We start from the raw sequence: 19933 nt of genomic DNA, 5'->3' as shown, positions 1-19933 counted from the left end.
TAACAAATTTTTTCCATAACAAAAAACATGAAGTGCATCCTACTGTTTTCTATGTGCCTGTGGTCTTTAACTTTCCTTGTTAACAAAGGGCCGCCTTCCAGAAAGCATGGGCTTCGGCTACCTACAGGTGATAGCACCTCCCTCCTCACTGTAAGGGCACTATGAGGACTCAGACCCAYCCAGAAGCCCTGTGGCTCTGGAGCTGTTGTGAAGCATCTGGCCTCCAAARTGAGCATGAAAAAGTGAGAATGGGAACATCACAGGGTAGTTGGATTTGGAAGAAACCTCTGGAGGTAATCTGATCCAACCCCTCTGCTCAAGCAGGGTCACCTTGAACACACTGCCTAGGACCCTGTCCAGATGGATTTGAATATCTTCAAGGATGGAGACTCCACAACCTCTCTGGGCAACCTGTCCCAGTGTTCAACCACCCTCACAATAAAGAAGTGTTTTCTTGTGTTCAAGTGGAATTTCCTGTGTTTCAGTTTGTGCCCATTGACTCTTGTCCTGTCACTAGGCACCACTGAGAAGAGTCTAGCCTCATCCTCTTGACACCCTCTCTTCAGGTACTTTTAAACACTGATAGGATTCTTTGAACCTTCCCTTCTCCAGGTTAACCAATCTCAACTCTCTCAACGGCTCTTCATATGAGAGGTGCTGCATCCCTTAAGCGGCCTTAAGTTTGCTGGATTCATTCCAGTAAATCCATGTCTCTCTTGTACTGGGGAGCCCAGAACTGGTCACAGTACTCCAGATGTGGCCTCACCAGGACTGAGTAGAAGGGAAGGATCACTTCCTTCAGATAACAAATGGCGTCTATGTACCGCACCCTTTTGGAAAGAAGACTCCCCARGGCAGAAGCAATTTTACCCACTGCACTGTGCCTGGACAGACAAGGTACCCTGTCTGCCTCTCACACGATCCTCTCSTCTTGCCAATATGGGATTTAAATTACTGTTATTCCTTACTTAGCAGTGGAAAAGGATATGATCGAGAAATACTGGGGAAGGGAGTAATGAAAGCTGTATTACTATCCAGGTGTAGAAATGAAATAAAGCTATTCATTTGAAAATGCCCCAAACTTAAGGTAACTGTGGAATTGAAGCATAGCAAAAAAAGCCACTGTGTGCATTCTGTGCACACAGAGTAATCTAACCATTGCAAATCTGTGTATGCAGAGTAATTCACAGTCTTTATTATCTAGACATTGAGGTGGTTACAAAGACTAATTACAAAAGAAAGTGACAGAGGGTTTCACATTTTGTGAACGACCCATGTCACTTCATTGCCCCCTGACATCCTCATTCTTCCTCTTCTATCTTCTTGCTGTGAAACTCCCGGCTCTTGGCTCGGAGCTTGTTGACCTGTGACTCTGCAATGTCAGCCCGCTCCTCAGCTTCCTCCAGCTCRTGCTGGATCTTGCGGAATTTGGAGAGGTTGACATTGGACAGCTCCTCCTGTAGGGGGAGAGGCAGGTGGTGGCAAAGAGTCCAGGGCAGGGGTTTCCCGTCCTCCTGCCACTGAGACTGAAGGAGCTGCACTTGTTCCTAAGAGAAAGGGCACAGCTTACACTCTCCATTCCCCACTTACCACCACTTAGCAAGAGACCTCACACAAACCTCCTTGTCCTCCCTTACTWAGAACCCCAATACAGCAATGTGTCACGTTGGCAGGGGTAATTTTTTTCACTTGGTCTTGACATTCCTGTAGTTATTTTCTCACTGGTTTTATGCCTATGGAACATGGTATGAGGATAACAAAGACCCTGAAGCCCTCCTCTGCTGACCAGTGGCAGTTTCCAGGTTTCTCACACTCATCTCCTCAGCACCTGTGATGAACCTACCGAAAGTGACTCTTGCCTCAGCTTGAGCAGTACTTACAGCCTCCTCAGCTTGTCTCTTGTACGATTTCACYTTCATTTGCAGCTTGTCCACCAGGTCCTGGAGCCTGAGAATATTCTTCCGGTCTTCCTCAGACTAGAGCAGTTGGAAAGCAGGAAAGAGAGGACATTGCTTTCCCCACACCACAATTAACATTTCCGCGTGGGAATCACATTAAAATGTTTTGGCTTCCTGGGAGCAGGGGGTGTCAGCACAAAGAGGCCTCCTGAGGCCTTACCTGGTAGGTCAGCTCCTTCACTCTCCTCTCGTATTTGCGCACACCCTTCACGGCTTCAGCGCTGCGCTTCTGCTCAGCATCAACCTCCCCTTCCAGCTCTCTCACCTGCAATGAGAAGCCCAGCCTTGGAGCTCCCCTGGTGGTGCCTCATGGGACGTGCTCCCTGATGCACAAACAGCAGCYCTACRCACCCTGGCCTCCAGCTTCTGGATTTGCTTCTTGCCTCCTTTCAGTGCCAGCTGCTCAGCCTCATCCAGACGGTGCTGCAGGTCCTTCACTGTCTGGTCCAAGTTCTTCTTCATCCTCTCCAGGTGGGCACTGGTGTCCTGCTCCTTCTTCAACTCTTCTGCCATCATGGCCGCCTGGAGAGCAAAAGAACAGCCCCATTTTGGGATGGGAGACATACTGGGGCAGAATCCGCTCACCACCAGCAAGGAAAGGAACCCCCAGCTCACATCTGTGATGGCCTTCTTGGCCTTCTCTTCAGCATTGCGGGCTTCCTGGACTGTCTCCTCCATTTCACTCTGGATTTGGGAAATGTCCGTCTCCAGCTTCTTCTTGGTGTTGATCAAACTAGTATTCTGTTGAACAAAAATATCATTTTTTCCCCTCATTTGGCTCCAAGGTACAACATTTACATTAAGAAATCCACTGTTAAAAATTATGGTTATTATCAATATATCTAATATCAGTATGCTTCACGTGAATCACCTAGTTATGTTATAAAAAGGTAGTCAACAGAGAGCTGTAAACATTTTAAAATGCAGTTCTCTCTCCTCTTAATAAAATCATATTCATTGAGCTATAATCTGATTCCTGGTCTGAGGTAGCAATTTCAATTCAGGTTAAAGTTCTTACCATAAAGGATAGTCTAAAGAATTTACATAGATGAAGAATCTGGAAAGGAAAAATCCTATAGCTCACAGGAAACATTTTGAAAGCAGTCATAATGAGGTAGTCATCATTAAAATCAAGATATTTAAACCTTCACATCATGATCATGAGAAAATGTGAAGCAAAATTAAGGTAGTATTACTATTATTTTTTAATCCATGGAGGAAGTCTATTTAACCCCAAAGAATAGCCTTTGACAACAAACTTCGGAAGAACCACAGTCTCTCCTTGTATGTTATTTACACGGTAATGACCTCCACCAGTGCCTGTTCAAGGTATTCTCACATAGGAATCTGACCTGCGTATGGAGAAGTTGAACTCTCTCGCTTGCATCCATCAATTCCTGCTCAGCCACTTTTCTCGACCGCTCTGTCTGCTCCAGGGCTGCCCGTAGCTCCTCAATTTCAGCCTGCAACAGGTTTGCTCTGCGCTCCACCATGGCCACCTGYTCCTTCAGRTCCTCCTGYGTCCTGAGAGCATCGTCCAAGTGTATCTGGGTATCCTGYAAAAGAGGCAGCAGAAATGAATGTCTTGCATCAGTGCTGGACAGTAACAATCACTATTATACGTGTAGTTATAATGCAAGTATATTACCCAACCTAGATGCCTGCAGACACACGTATTTGTCTTAACAGACCTTGAGCACTCCCTGTGTGTTTCTCAGGTTCTTCTGCGCCTCTGCTGCCACACGGTTGGCATGGCTCAGCTGGATCTCCATTTCATTCAGGTCTCCCTCCATCTTCTTCTTCAGCCTCAGGGCTTCATTTCTGCTCCTGATCTCTGCATCCAGTGTGCTCTGCATGGACTCCACAACTCGGAGATGGTTTCTCTTCAGTTGCTCAATTTCCTCATCTTTTTCTGCTATCTTCCTGTCAATCTCAGACTTGACCTGGTTGAGCTCCAGTTGGAGGCGCAGGATCTTTCCCTCCTCATGTTCCAGGGAGGCCTGAAAAAGAACAAAAAGCACTGCATTAATAAAAGTGTATTCCTTAATGTTATTCTCTCTTGTGCAATAAACTGTGACTCTTTCTTTCTGTATGATGTGGAAACAGAGGCTGCAGCTTCAAATTCAACAGCGAAAGAGCAGTACCATATGCCTTATAGCTTCAAGCTATTATTTTTCACACTGTTTCTCAGGACTCTAGGACTGGAAATCAGTGATTTTGGCCACTTACCTCAGCTTCCTCCAGAGCAGCCTGGATTTCAGATTTCTCCTGCTCAATCTGCTTCTTCACTTTCTCCAGCTCATGAATGGCCTTTCCTCCCTCTGCAATCTGCTCCGTGAGGTCACCAATCTCCTCTGCAGGGACAGAGACAAATGGCAGGSTCAGGCACGGGGCATGGGGGAAATGTCCTACCACAGGAAGGTGACAGGSAYCCTCACAGCACTGCAGGTACAGACCCATGTGGAGTGATGGGGATAGAGGAGCTTGTGAGAAAGCCCTGGCAGGAGCAGAGCACCCGGGACTTACGCTGCAAGTTCTTGTTCTCCCGCTTCAGGGTTTCCAGGTGGTCCAAGGACTCCTCGTAGGCATTCTTCATCTTAAACAGCTCCGTGCTGAGAGAGCGAGACTCCTTCTGGGAGGCTTCCAGCTCAGCCTGCGTTTCCTCATACTTCTGCTTCCACTCTGCCAGGATCTGAAGAGCAACAGGGCCGCAGTATGAGTGTGGCAGTCATGAGGAGATGCTCTGTCCCCAGACCATGAGTCTGGAGCCTGGGTTACCTTGTCAAAATTCTTCTGCTTCTTGTCCAGAGCTGCGCAAGCAGCATTTGACCTCTCCACATCTATCATCAGGTCCTCYACTTCATTCTGCAGCCGCTGCTTTGTCTTTTCCAGGGAGGCACATTTCGCATTCACGGCTTCAACATGTTCCTCTGCTTCCTGCAGRCGCTGTGCCAGCTTTTTCCTGTGAAGTAGTAAGCAAAGCTCCCAGTTAGGGAGCAAATAGAAGGTGGTTTTGTGCAGCCAATGGACTTGTCAGAACAGCAGGYTTATCTCTTTTCACTCAATGATTGCTATGCCTTAGGTGTGCAAGGCCTCTCCCAGGCATTCCTTGTATTCCCATGGCCAATGTCCATGCTCTAACATGCATGGGTATACCAAATATGGCTGGTGTCTCCTTTCTCTGTCTAAATGTAATTCCATTTTTTGATATATCCAAAATAAATGCATCATAAGATTTAATTTCCTTCTCCCAAAGCACTGCCTTATTTTTTTTCCTGACAGTAGTTCAGTAGATTCCCCTTGTTAGCTGTTTGCAGCCTTCCCCACAGTCCCCATGTACTTGGCCTCCTCCAGCTCCTCCGTGCGCTGAATGGCGTCTGTCTCATATTTGGTTCTCCACTGGGCCACTTCACTGTTGGCCTTGGACAAGGCACGCTGCAGCTCACCCTTGGCTTCCTGCTCCTCTTCATATTGCTCCCGGAGCAAGTCACAGTCATGGCGAGCAGATTGCAAGGCATGGGCCAGGGCGTTCTTGGCCTGGGAGGACAGGTGAATTGGAACAAGGAGTAGGTACATCCTAGGAAATCTCTGGYAGTGTATGCATTTAACAATGGAATGTCACCACTGGGAAGGTTCAAGTACAGTGAATGACTAATTTAAGGCTGGAGGGCACAATTCACTACATACTCTCCCTGCAACAATGATAATTGACTCTCAGTATGGTTTGTGCTAAATAGACTGTGTGAAATTGAGTATCCTTTCAGTTGCAAGCTGTAGGAAAGTCATCACCTTTATTTCTTCCTCTAGATGTCTCTTCAGTTCCTCAATCTGTTGGGTAAATGCCTGCTTTCCTCTAGACAGTTGAGAAATCAGAGTGTCTTTCTCCTCCACCTGCCGTGAATATTCACCTGGGAAAGTATATAGAAAWGAAATGTGTTAATTGTCATTTAGGACCAGAATTAATTTTTTTTTGGATGCTATCCCCATTCCTCATCAGAGATGCTCTCTTACCAGCTTCTGTCTGTAAACGAGCTCTTTGAGCRTTGAGGTCATTGATCATACGCTGATGCTCCTCTTCCTTTGTCTTAATCTCACTCAGCTGGTCTTCCAGAGTACGGCACATCTTMTCTAAATTTCCCTACATGTATAATAAGAAAAATGAAAGAGTACTAATACGGGGACTTTTCCTTATCAGCAGGATTCTCATAAGAAGAACTGTGGCTATAAGGTACACACTACATCCTGCTTGTTGGGCTTACATGCTTAGAAATAGAGTTCGATGAACTAGATTTAGGGACACAGTTGTATACTGTAACCTGATTATATTTTAAAAAGATATGATAAAACATTTTCTTTTCAAATTAATTTGAATTAGTATTTTTGTACCTTGGCTTTGGAGACAGACTCCATGTTACTGGTCAAGTCATCAATCTCCATCTTCAGCTCACTCTTCTCCTTCTCCAGYTTCTGCTTGACGCGCTGAAGGTTGTCTATTTGCTCCCCAAGCTCAGCTGTGCTGTCCGCATGCTTCTTCCGCAGGGCAGCAGCTGTGGCTTCATGCTGCAGAGTGGCCTCCTCCAGGTCCCGACGCATCTTCTGAAATTCTGCCTCACGCTTCTTGTTCACCTCAATCTGAGCTGCTGTAGCTCCCCCTGCTTCTTCCAGGCGCTCACTGATCTCCTCCAGCTCCCTGGAGAGGTCAGCCCGATGCTTCTCTGCTTTGGCCCGAGAGGTCCGCTCGGCCTCAATTTCCTCCTCCAGTTCCTCAATTCGGGCCTGCGGAACATCAGGCACCATTCACACCCATGCCCTGCCCCTGCCTGACCTCTGACGGTGTGAGAGAAGGCAAGGAACAAAGACTTGCCTGCAGCTCCTTGATCTTCTTCTGTAATTGCATGCCCAGGGCTTGCTCATCCTCAATTTTGCTCTGGATCTGGCTGATTTCAAAGTCTTTCCTTTGCACAAAGCAAACCGTGTTAGAGCCTGAAGAAAAACACAGGCACATTTGCACAACRCAAAGGTGMCCCACRGCCACACTTACTTCTTCAGTTTCTCATCCAGCTGCTGCTTATCATTTTCCAAATCCATTATGGTATCATGRGCCAGCTTCAGGTCTCCCTCGAGTTTCCTCTTGGCTCTCTCAAGGTCCATGCGCAGTTTCTTCTCTTGCTCCAGGGACCCTTCGAGCTAAACAGAACAAGATCATGAGTGCTCTGCCAGCCAGGTCTACCTAAACAACTGTCCTGTTCTTGCTGAGTGTGTATTTGGGCTTACATCGTCCACTTGCTGCTCCAGCTTGGTTTTGGCTTTGGTCAGCGTATTGACTTTGTCCTCTTCTGCCTGCAGGTCATCCAGAGTCTGCTGGTGGGCCTCTTGGAGGGCTTTCTTCTCTTTTGTCAGCTTGGCAATGTTCTCGTCCAGGGCCGCCATCTCCTCAGTGAGGTTTTTGACCTGTGAGAAAAAGGGAGCAGGGGGTAAGTAAAGGAAGTAGCTACAAACGTGCTGTACCAGCACAGCACTGATTTCTGGAGCGAGAGTGATGCGTTCACTGCTATACCTTGTTTTCGGTGGCATGTTTTTCCTTCTCAACTTTGGCCAGTGTTAACTCCAGGTCATCAATATCTTTCTTCAGCTCTGAGCATTCGTCCTCCAGTTTCCTCTTCTTGGCTGTCAGCTCAGCATTGATTTCCTCCTCRTCCTCRGCCCTTTCGGTCACCTCCTTAACTTTGGCTTCRAGTTGGATTTTGGTTTTGATCAGCTGGTCACATCTTTCCTCTGCATCAGCTAATGCATCAGCTTCCTGTTGGATATATGTAGTTTTGCTTGAAAAATTACAGATTTAGCGGTGAATATAAAATGATATTTTATGCTGAAAGAATAAATGTGCAACAGTAAGACCCTTGGRATTTATTTTCGGGAAATGATTATTGCACAACCTCATTACAAATTCACTAGGAGTTTTCATTCAGTTTTATTTTTTGAACTTTTTGCATCATCAGATACTGGATTTAGTGCCATTATTTTTCACTTTGTTTATCTAAATTTTATTATTTTTTTTTGAATGTAGTTGATACTGTTCATTTGAAAATGACTGTATTTTAATCATGTGCCATTTTCAAAATTATTTGGTGTTTTCTGTAAGGTGAATTATCTTGCTTTGGTCATCCATCATTGAGAAAATATATTTGAAATTTAATGGGGGATTTTCTAATGTGTTACACGTGGCTTTCTTTGTAGATACTGAGAATGCAACTGAGTTTCACATCTGTAAATGAGCATGCCTGTGTGAGATTTGGATATCTGAACTTCCATTAGTCAGTGGATACCTAGTCAATACAGTCATTTCCAAAATTCACCTAACCCTGAACAGACACTTAGAGCTCAAKGGCATTGCGTAAATGTTGCTGATACTTTTGAAATGCCAAATGGCATTGGAGACATACACACAGGGCCAGCACCTGTTTCATGGGACATATTGGGCCTCTGTGCTCTCCTGGATTAGTAGCTGCAGGAGAACAAGTGAGATACTCTGCATCATAAGAAATGGCAGCAGGCTTTTTATGTAGGCAACTGAATTAAGATAGGATGGTCAGCTGAATCACTGCCCACAGTTCATAAACTGTATTTACTTTGCAATGACTGTAATGGTACCTTATACTATAAGCTCACATAGACGCATGTACATGTAGGCACTAAGAGTAAGACTTAAAAGTCGTTCTCAAGCTGGAACCCACTTTGCAATGGTGACACTGAGGGCCCAAAGCAGGGGGSCTGAATTTTACCTTTAGTCACCTTTAATTCAGCTTAGAATATTTTGTAARGCAGATTAGGGTGCAGTTTGAGACTTCTAAGAAAAGTTAGATCTTATTCACTCATTTTCCTTTATAAAAAAATAAACTGATGATACTCACAGCTTGCACTTGGAGCTGCAAGTCATTTTTCTCCTGCATCAGCTTTACCATTTTCTCCTCCAGCTCCTTCCTCTTTGCCTCAGACTTTGCAAGCTCTTCCTTCGTCTTCTCAAATTCTTCCTTCATGGTGGCCATTTCCTTCTCAGATTCTGCACTTTTCAGTAAGGGTTTGATCTTGAAGAACAGCTTCATCCACGGCCAGTGCTTGACATTCATGAATGCACGAACATTGTACTGAATGCAGAAGATGGATTCCCTGAATGCAATTAAGATAAACATTAAATATTTTGGGTTTGAATGGTGTAGACATTTTCTCCAAMTTCCAGTGATTATTTGTATCTGAAATGTCTACCTCCTYTCCACCATTCTCTGRTACTCCACTCTCATCAGAAAGCCCCTGCATCTGGCCTGTGTACGAGTGATGAGCTGTGCCAGCTTKTCATCTCTCATCTCCTCCAGGAGTCCCAGCAGCCCCGCTTTGAAGAACACCTAGAGAAAGGGAGCATTGCAGCATATCACTGTCAGGTGGTGCAAAGCACAGACACACACTACATGAGTCAAGGAGTGTTTGTACTTTGGTGTGACCAAATTTGTACTGGGTGTGGTCCACATCAATGGAGCCAAGGAGCTTCTCAGAAGCCTTCTTGCTGTCAATGAACTGTCCCTCTGGGATAGCACTTGCATTAAGCACCTTGTACCTGTGAAAAGAGAAGGAGGAAGATAAGGTTGTTCTTCCTAACCAGTGCATGGTGGCTACTGTCTATTCTTTGCCATAGAGCCCAGCCTGACTGAACCTAGAAGGTACTTAACATTGGTTATAATGATGCCAAAATGTGGAGACCTCTTACCTCTGTTTAAAATCAGCATAGAGGACTCTRCTGGGGAATCCTTTCCTGCAGATTCTGATCCCTTCCAGCACRCCATTACAACGCAGTTGGTGCAGCACTAGTTCATGCTCCATGGCACCTAACATTTGAGAACACAAATGAAACCCATGGGTTCCAGGGCAGAGGCCAACAGCTGTATTKCATCTCTTTCTGCATGAKCTTCTTACCAGGTGTTTTTGTTTCATTTGGGATGATGCAACGGACAAAATGGGGGTGAGTGCTCCGTAGGTTGGTCATCAGCTTGTTTAAGTTCTCCTGTGGAATCATGTGTAGCAGTTCAGATTACAAATTTTATTTCTGCACACTCAGCCTCTAGATGTCAGGATACTAATAAAATGAGTATACACAGATAGAATTTTAGGAGAAAGTAGCAAACAAATCAAAAATTATATTTAACCGAAGATTCTTTGTGTTTTTTTATGTATTCTTATTAAAGTTGAAAATTCTATAGCTTCATATGGAAGTGAAATGCTACCGTACCAACATTTTAGCATAAACTAAATTACTTACATAATTATTTACATTATGTCCCAGCTTCTGAAAAAAAAAGTCACATGGAACAAGTGTTCTTTTGAAAGAAATTCAGGGGATTAGGTAAAGAATGGTTGATAYGATATCCTCTGCTCATTTCATCCTTCTTACTGATTCACAATAAAACCAAAGTCAGGAGAATAATGAGAGTTCAGATAGCTCAGATTCTCAATCATGTTCATGGCACTTTAGAGATACTGAAATTCATACTGTACCCGGAAGAGAGCTGAGACTGTCTGGAAAGAAGAACCCTTCTTCTTACCACCCTTCTTACCACCACCACCACCACCACTAGCCTCTGTAAAAAGAAAAAAATAGTGTTATCTTTTTTGGTTCATTTTTTATATTATGAATTTGGGAACGTATGAATTTTAGAAAACTAGCCTGCTTCTGCTCCTCCATAGGTGGCAAAGAGTAAGGCAAGTGTCTTCACAGATGATTTCTGGTACAGCCCAATGACAGTTTCATTCAGGGGGTCCTTGTTCTTCTCAAGCCARCCAGTGATGTTGTAGTCCACTGTGCCAGCATAGTGCACCAGAGAGAAGTGGGCCTCAGCCTTGCCTTTGGCAGGCTTGGGCTTCTGGAAGTTGTTGGATTTGCCCAGATGCTGGTCATAGAGCTTGTTCTTGAAAGAGGTGTCAGTTGCCTTGGGGAACATGCACTCCTCTTCCAGGATGGAGAAGATGCCCATAGGCTGGAATATATTACAGTACAGAAGAGAAATGGTGCCTCTAAGATAATACATTGACCACTTGATCAGAACRGGAATATAGTAAAAGATAGGAAGCTGAGAAACAAAGCTGCAGCTTTGTTCTGAAGAACATTTCYTTCTAAAAAAGTGAGTTGTAAGGAGATAAGATTCTTTGACTGTAACTTTGGTGCTGTGATTCAGACTTTTTTTTTTAAGCTAAAAGTTACATTAAAAAATCAGGGACAAAAACTGTGATTGTATTTTAATATGTCTTTCACAAAGGTGGTCATTGTATATTTACTACAATTTAGTACTTTTAATCAGATCCCTAAATTCTACTGCACTACACAAAGTCTCTTTCACTATCTTGCATTCAAAGGACAGGCACAGACTATATTGGCCTATAGTTATTTTAATATGAACCATCTTAAGAAAATATGTTTGTTTTATATTGGGAACTCATGAATGTTTCTGAGAAAAATGTTCTTCAGTAAAACAGGCTCAAATATCTTTCATACAGATATATTTTTTGAGGAATCTTTTCCATAGTTATTAGTGGACTTATAATACATGTAATGTGTGGACTGTAATAAACAGCAATGAGTTCCTGGAAATATAGGACATTTTGAATTAGAAATTTACCTTCTCAATGAGCTCAATACAGGCAGCCAGGTCCATCCCAAAGTCAATGAATGTCCATTCGATTCCTTCCTTCTTGTACTCCTCCTGCTCTAGCACGAACATGTGGTGGTTGAAGAACTGTTGYAGTTTCTCGTTCGTGAAGTTGATGCAGAGCTGCTCCAGGCTGTTAAACTTCCCAATGCAGAAAGAGAGACATCCATTGTCAACATGCACAGTTGCATCATGAGTTTTCTTGATCATTATTAATCTTCTATAGAACTTCCTACTTTAAAACAATAGTATTATCAGGACTGCATCATAGCAGGGCCTATATGCAGCTCCCCAATGAAGTGCCTGCCTGAAAGAAGAAGAAAATTTTCCCAGAGAAGATATTCCCAGTGAATTTCCTAAAGTTCATCRGATACTTTGATGTTTCTTTGTTCAGCTAACATGATGACTTGGTGCCCTGACCTTCATTTTCATTTGACCTACTTGTCCTCCCTGATCAAGCATTTATTCACTTATTTCTTGTTCCATTAAACAATTTCCATATCTTCAAACTGTTATGTATTTTTCATTGGGTGCCCAAGTCCCAGTTWAAATACAAGAGCTCTTATACCAGCTGATTGTAATTATTTTTTAATATAAATATCATTAAGTTCAAATATTACAGCATGCAAAACTGTAATAGATACTTTTACACAGAAAAACATAACTTTATCTTTGTGCTAATGAGGCCTCCGAGGGTTTTGCTCYGTGCTATAGAAGAAAATTAAGGATTTCTTTTTCCAGAAAATTGCAAATGATTAATTGTTCTATCTTCAGAAAAATATCATTTGGTAGTCCTCTGATATTTTAATTTCCCTTTCCAAGAGCTACTCTGAAACACATATTCCTTACATCAAAGATCTCAAAGCCAGCAATGTCCAGGACACCAATGAAGTACTGTCTGGGTTGTTTGGTATCCAGCTGTTGGTTGATACGAACAACCATCCACAAGAACATCTTCTCATAGACGGCTTTTGCCAGGGCACCTACAGCATTGTTCACCTAAAAAAAAGAAAGGAGAAAAAAAAAGGAGTAATAAGACAGTAAGGAATACAAGCCRTAGGTTCCCAATCACACAAGGGTTTTCTTACCTGCTGCACAGTTTGACCTTTGGTCACATATTCATTCCCAACTTTCACTCGTGGGTAGCACAGGGCCTTGAGCAGGTCAGCTGAGTTCAGACCCATCAGGTAGGCAGCCTTGTCAGCAACTAAATACAGGGACAATGAGATAAAAAAATCAAGGATAAGAATACATGGAGTATATTCAGTGAGCAGCTCTTTCCAAAATAATTTCAACATTGAATGCCTAATGATGAAATTCTGCTTACCTAATCTTGGAGGAAGTATGGCAGCAATGAAAATAAAACTGATCTTTGTTTTGAAAATTTTTCACAGTAGGACACCTAAATGATATTTTTGTCTTTTTAAAAACTTCACCAAAGTATCTGTAAATAAATTATTTATTAAAAATTCCTCATGAAAGCTGAAGTTCATCACTTCATTCTGGAGCTAATTGGTATCCAGGCACCAAAACACTAAAATGATAGCAGGAAGATTGCCTGAGTATATTCCAAAACATATATTTAAGTACTTGGGCTCCCTGTACATTGCTTTGGGAGCAGGCATATCATTGAAAGGCAGGGCTTTCTGAATTTAGAACTGCCACAGCGTGGTTGATAGTGAGTGCTCAGTAGAGACATGTCTCTGAAATTTGCCACTCTGTTGAGAGTTATTGTTATACTCAAAACAAATCATAAGCATATTCATAGAATCATAGAATCAGTAAGGTTGGAAGGGACCTCTGGAGATCATCTAGTCCAACTCCCCTGCTCAAGCAGGGTCACCTAGAGCATGTTAGACCGGGTTGCATCCAGGCGGGCTTTGAATATCTCCAGAGAAGGAGACTCCACAACCAACCTGGGCAAGCTCTTCCAGTGCTCTGTCACTCTCACAGTGAAGAAATTCCCTGTCATGTTCAGGCCGAACTTCCTGTGGTTCAGTTTCTGCCCATTGCCTCTTGTCCTGTCACACGGGACAACTGAAAAGAGTTTGTCCCTGTCCCCTTGACACCCTCCCTTCAGGTACTTATACACATTGATAAGATCCCCCCTCAGTCTTCTCTTCTCCAGGCTAAACAGGCCCAGCTCTTGYAGCCGTTCCTCATAAGGCAGGTGCTTCAGCCCTCTGACCATCCTTGTAGCCCTATGCWGGACTCTCTCCAGTAGCTCCATGTCTCTCTTGTCCTGGGGAGCCCAGAACTGGACACAGTAGTTGTGTCCTAGAGTTGCCTGGGTCCTYCTTCTTGCCCTTCTTGAAGACTGGAGTGACACTGGCTTTCTTCCAGTCCTCAGGCACCTCTCCAGTTCTCCACAACCTTTCAAAGACGATGGCAACAACATCCGCCAGCTCCCTCAGTACCATGGGTACATCCCATCCGGGCCCATGGATCTGTGGATGTCTAGCCTGCCCAGAAGATCTCTAATCCTATCCTCCTCAACCAAAGCAAAGTCTTCCCTTCTCCAGACTTTCTCCCTCACGTCCAGGCTACAGGATTCTTGAGGGCTGCCCTTAGCAGTGAAGACTGAAGCAAAGAAGGCATTCAGTAATTCTGCCTTCTCTGTATCCCTTGTCACCAGGGCCCCTGCCCCATTCAGTAGCRGRCCYACATTTTCCCTAGTCCTCCTCTTGCTGCTGATGTAGTTGGAGAAGCCCTTCCTATTGTCCTTAACATCCCTTGCAAGACTCAATCCCAACTGGGCCTTAGCCTTCCTCACCGCATCTCTACATACTCTGACTGCATTCCTGTAATTCTCCCAAGTAGTCTGTCCCCTCTCYCACGTTCTGTATACTTTCTTATTCTGTCTGAACTTGGCCAGGAGCTCCTTGCTCACACATGCAGGTCTCCTGCCCCTTTGCTGAACTTCTTACTCATAGGGATGCACYGCTCTTGAGCTTGGAGGAAATTATGTTTGAATACTAGCCAGCTCTCCTAGACCCCCCCTTCCTTCTAGGGCCTTAACCCATGAAATTCCTCCAATTCGGTCTCTGAAGAGCCCAAAGTCCGCTCTCCTGAAGTCCAGGGTTGCAATCCTGCTTGTTGCCTTACTTCTTTCCTGCAGGACCCTGAACTCCACCATCTCCAATATTCATTTATTCTGGATCAAAACCCCAAATCAAGTCCTAAAGTTAACCATCTAAGAGAATTCTTTGAAAGAAGTAGGCCAGGTGAGTCATTTTAAAACATCATGCATCACTGCTCACTTTTTATGTAACATTCAGGTGATTAAATAGTCAACTGAGAAGCAGATTTCTTCATTAGACTAGTGTATGTCAGCTTCCTATAGACTGATGGTCAGAGAATTCTACTATGAGGTGATATTTATGGGTTGAATCTCCTACCTAAAGAAATAAGATGAAGAGATGTTCCTTTTTTCCTGGGCAAAATCCCTAATATATGGAATATGAAAGAGAAGTTGTGACACTGATTTAGTTTCCTCAGTTTCCTTTAAAAAGCAACTGGAAAAATATTTATGAAAAATCTTCCTCTTCTCAGTGGGTCTCAGGATTCATATGATCACAGCAAGTAAGTTGTATTATTCAAAGCTTTGGATAAATGCCCAGGATAGATTTATGGGCACGTGTTCAATTTATACTTCAAATAAGGATTAGGTACTCTTTGAAAAAAAGGGATATTTTGGGTGGCGGTTTTGTGCTGGCTCCACCTAAACTCTCTTTACACATTTCAAGTCTTCTCACCCTTCATCTCCAAAGACTATATTATTACTAAGAGATGAACAGCAGACTTTACTAATACCTTCAGTGCCATCTGGCTCTGCCTGCTCCTCTCGTTGTTTCTGCTTGAACTTCAAGTTCCCGTAGTGCATGACAGCACCCGTCAGCTTGTAAATGGCGGTCTTTTCATCAGGAGTGAAGCCCAGGATGTCAATGGCACTCTGCAATAGAAATAGTAAAATAAAAGCTTTGTCTGGAGACATGACAATAGATACAATATACATATGAATGTTACTTACATCTGTAGCCATCAGTTCTTCCTGGTCATTGATGCTGGGAACAGTGATCTCACCTTGACTCACAAAGTGATAGTCATATGGGTTGGTCGTAATTAGGAGCATATCTGAAAGCAAGAAGAGGAATCATGCAGGCTTAATTTAGTCAATCAGGTAATAGTTTGAGCTGGTGCTCGGTGATCTTCTTCYAAAAAAGTTAGTTCCCTACCAATTAGCTCCGGCTTCTTGTTGGACATGATCTGATAAAATATGTGGTAGCTTCTTTCTGCCTTGAGCTGGAAAGTGACTCTGGACTTCTCCAGCAGGTCTAGGGGAAAAATATAATTAGAAACATGAATTGGAAAAAGAGAAGGTAGGGAGAAGGCACAAAGAAAAGCAGGGAAGGCAGAACAGATGTCTGAGTGAAAAGATATTGGATGGACGGATTGTGAAAAGTTCAGAAAAGTGTCTTACATGTTTCAATGTCAGCAGAAGCCAGTTTTCCTGTGGCACCAAAGTGAATTCTGATGAATTTGCCCTTTAAAGGAAAAAAAARTCTTAAAATTTCCTTCATAAAAAGTGTATCTGAAATGGTAGGTTTTGCTATTTACTCTACTGGGCAGAAGATTTTATATTAGAGATATTTTCTTAAGAGTCAGATAAATTTCCACCATTAAGATAAAGTCTTAATTTTAATGGGGTTTAAACACATTTTTAACCATGAAGATAGCCAGGAGAGCCACAGCTGTGTATTTCCTTTATGTTGAATGCACAAATGGAAAGGAATGGGTGGATTTCATTAGGCCATTTATATCTCATTCCATACTCTTCTAACTATATCCTGCATACAGAAAGTATTCATCTGAATGATGTGAGAATATCCATTTAACCAGTTCAGATGCTTAAATCTCTCCTGGTATCTAATAAGCAATTTTACTTCTGCTTAATTAAATATCATACCAAGCAAAGACTGATTTAATGTTCAGGTAGCTTTTTCTTTCCTACTTTTTCTTCCTCCCTCCCTCCCTCCCTTTCTTTCCTTATTCCATTATTTCTTTTATAAATGGACATAAKCATATATTAATCGCTAAAAAATACAGTTTCATATTGAAATGCATTATTGGAGAAAGAATTTGCRTGCTAATATAATATAGATCAAATTTTTCATAGAATTATTGTTTTCAAAATCTGAAGATCTTGTAAACCCTAAGCTTGAACTACAGGAAATTATGATTGTCACATGCTTCTGTTTATTATTGTTCAGGAACCCTTTGGCTGAGCAACTCACAAAGCGTGAGGAGTTGTCATTCCTCACGGTCTTGGCATTTCCAAAGGCCTCCAGCAGGGGGTTGGCGCTGATGATTTGATCCTCAAGCGTTCCCTGCAACATRGTCAGCATTGTTAAGCGTTTAACCCATGTGGCAATTACAGGCCAAGTGTTTAGTCTGTCCCTCCTACCTCACCTGCATTTTGCCCGCCTGCTCCTCCTTCTTCTTATCTCCACTAGCTGCAATTGTTGCAAAGTACTGGATGACACGCTTTGTGTTCACAGTCTTCCCKGCACCGGATTCTCCRCTGTGAAGCCAGAGAGAGAAGCAGAGAGCGTATGGTCAGGCAGCAGCTCCCCTGGCACAGAGCAACCCATGAAGAACCCAAGCAGGCAATGTATATGTACGTACGTGATGAGGATTGACTGATTCTCACGATCTRTGAAAGAGACACAAATAAAGGGCTTATTTAATATTCAGTAAACAACACAGAAAGAGTGAAAAGTAGTCAGATAACTTTAGGTGAATCAAAAGAATTGACATTTATTTCTATTTTTAGAAAAATGTTGATTGTTTTTAACTTAATTCAAATATAAGAAGTAATTCCCGTTTTCATCCCTTTGTTCTGCTGAGTACAGAAGAGTAAAGACTGAGGTGAGGGGTTTTAATTTTTTTTTCCATCTGTCTTTTGATTATTTCTCTTTAGCATCATTGTAACTTTCCTAGGCAACTGAAGTTTTTTGGACATAAAGATCTAAGAAAGAATGAAAAAGAAACAAAACACAAATGATACATTTAGTCATCCTCTCCTCTCTTGCCTCCAAGGATCAAAGAGAAGAACAAAGTTAAGTCAGGGTAGAGATTCAAATATCAGTGTTTTAATAGTCATTCCATATCACAGTAGAAACTCTTTCAAAGTAAAATGGAAATGTTCCACAGCATCACTTCAAGGACGATTAGGTTTTCAACAGAGTAAATAAGTGAGTTACAGTCACCTGATTCTCCCAAACTATAAAAAGGCCTTTGGCTTGTAAATATCTAATTTTTACTTTCTTTCACCAAATTCTACTGTATAGACATATGAAAAAAACACTTTCTCAGGAGCAAATTAACAYAGAAGGGTCAAAAAATGAGAAGCCCAGAGGTTTATCCCAAATCCTCAAAAACATCTCAAAAAACTCCAGTATTTCAGCTTCCAAGATTGTTGGGAAACTGGGACAACAACCTTTGAAGCCAAAGGGAAAAAAACACTTTATGGTGGCTCAAGTATAAAGAGCAAATGACATACTGAGAATGCCAGAGCTGATTTGGACTACTTTTAATCAGTTCCAAAAACAAACAAAAAATTCATATATGGCGCAGGGAGTGGAATGTGTTCTTCTGATTCAATTTATCTATATATTTCTATCTATATATCAATTTCTCTTGTGCTGGTTAAAACTGTATGCTTTCAGCCTGATTAAAAAAAAAAAGTATAGAGATACATTTCATTTAAAATAGCAAAAACAATGGTGTAAATATCATAAAGCTCAAAATACATACATATCAGATTGATGAAAGCTTTGAAAAAGTCACACTGTATTCCTAGCACAGGATGTCCATTCAGAAAATTTCATGATACAATCCCATGGAGACAGGTGAAGTCACTCACCAGTTAACATGAACTGATAGGCGTTGTCAGAGATGGAGAAGATGTGGGGAGGGGCCTCCTGGCGCTTTTTGCCTCGGTAGGCCAACACCACCTCCGGGTTGTACACTGGCAGCCACTTGTAGGGGTTGACAGTGACACAGAAGAGACCCGAGTAGGTCTGTGAGGRAARGAGACAGAACRTTGGCTTCCACTTGCAGCAGTTCTTCCCAGCTGCTTGCAGGAAGACTGCTGCTGGTACTTACGTAGATCATCCAGGCTGCATAACGCTCTTTGAGGTTATACAGCACAGCAGGTTCATGGAGGTGGGTCATCATGGCCATGTCCTCAATTTTATCATATTTGGGAGGGTTCATGGAGAAGAYCTGATCTTCCTTCACAGTCAGAGTCTGCCAAGGAAACGAGAGATCCTTGTATGTTAGCTGAGAACCAAGAATGGGAAATAGGTTTTGTCCTTAAGCCTTGTTTTTCACCCACCTCTCCTGCTTCAGTCTTGACAGTGACCTTTCCTCCTTCTTTGCTCTGGATTGTCCCTTTCACAAAAGATTCCTTGGCATGTACCACAAAGACTGATGATTTGGCATCAAAAGGTCTRTTCTGGGCCTCAATTCTCTCCTTTTCAGACTTTCGGAGGTAAGGAGCTGCCTCCCCAAAAACAGCCATCTCAGAGTCTGAAGACATGGCTGCAATTTATTAGGGGCTTTCTAGAAGAAGACAATATGGGAAAAGAACGATACTATATTAATATTGTTCAAAGCTTTTTTGGAAATTCCTACATACTTTTTCATTAGTATGCTTTATCCTTTGGGGAAAATGTGAAAAATGTTTATTTGGGGTTTGTTGGGTTGAGGGTCCCCTGTGCTAAAATCATTTTTGAAATAACCTGTGGCCATTCAATGCAATTAGGCRCTGTACTGCAGAGAAAAAGAACCCCAATATTCTTTCCAATTATCTAGACAACCTTTGAAACTTCACTTGATATGAYTATAATGTCATGGCTACAAATGAATGCCTTTCCAAGTAATACTAATTCAGGAAGCTGGAGCAGAAGGCTAGTATACTACAGTCTTGAGTGACTTACAGATAATTTGCACACCTTACTGACAGTTTCAATCTCTAAAACTTTACAATTATGATAATATTATTTGCTAATTTTAGTGAAGTCTTGAATCCAGGTGTAAACATCTACACTGCATGGTCTAATGAGTGTCTGTGAAAAGAGGAGTAATGTTGTTTCTGAACATTCCAGTTATTTCCTTTTACTTTTTTAAATGAATACAATGATAATAAAAAGAATTTAAACACAAAGATTCAAAGCTCAACTCCAGAATTTCAAATGAAGAAATCTAAAGCCATTATTA

At 42.4% G+C, this 19933-nt stretch overlaps 1 protein-coding gene across 1 annotated transcript; it reads right to left on the bottom strand.

The window, feature by feature from the left end:
* Positions 1-1295: 1295 nt before the first annotated feature.
* LOC146590040 (myosin heavy chain, skeletal muscle, adult) lies at positions 1296-19253 on the bottom strand. Its single transcript, XM_085315220.1, has 38 exons — positions 19050-19253; positions 18818-18961; positions 18576-18732; positions 17336-17363; positions 17120-17231; positions 16945-17037; positions 16131-16194; positions 15886-15984; positions 15681-15784; positions 15464-15602; positions 12739-12857; positions 12500-12649; positions 11621-11791; positions 10672-10981; positions 10503-10585; positions 9924-10011; positions 9718-9835; positions 9444-9567; positions 9222-9358; positions 8870-9125; positions 7516-7758; positions 7233-7409; positions 7000-7145; positions 6823-6913; positions 6345-6734; positions 5970-6096; positions 5748-5866; positions 5299-5495; positions 4737-4920; positions 4485-4650; positions 4188-4312; positions 3650-3958; positions 3311-3514; positions 2574-2699; positions 2310-2480; positions 2119-2223; positions 1881-1976; positions 1296-1457 (listed from the first exon to the last, which is right to left on the bottom strand). Exons 1-38 carry the CDS (start codon positions 19251-19253, stop codon positions 1302-1304), a joined length of 5832 nt encoding a protein of 1943 aa, XP_085171346.1. The 3' UTR covers positions 1296-1301.
* Positions 19254-19933: the final 680 nt, after the last annotated feature.

The sequence above is a fragment of the Rhea americana genome, unplaced genomic scaffold (genome assembly GCF_003343005.1).
Source record: "Rhea americana isolate MKP2758 unplaced genomic scaffold, rheAme1 scaffold_422, whole genome shotgun sequence".
Classification (NCBI taxonomy): Eukaryota; Metazoa; Chordata; class Aves; order Rheiformes; family Rheidae; genus Rhea; species Rhea americana.
The sequence above is the reverse complement of the archived record's forward strand: the minus strand, read 5'-3'. Positions and strand labels throughout refer to the sequence as shown.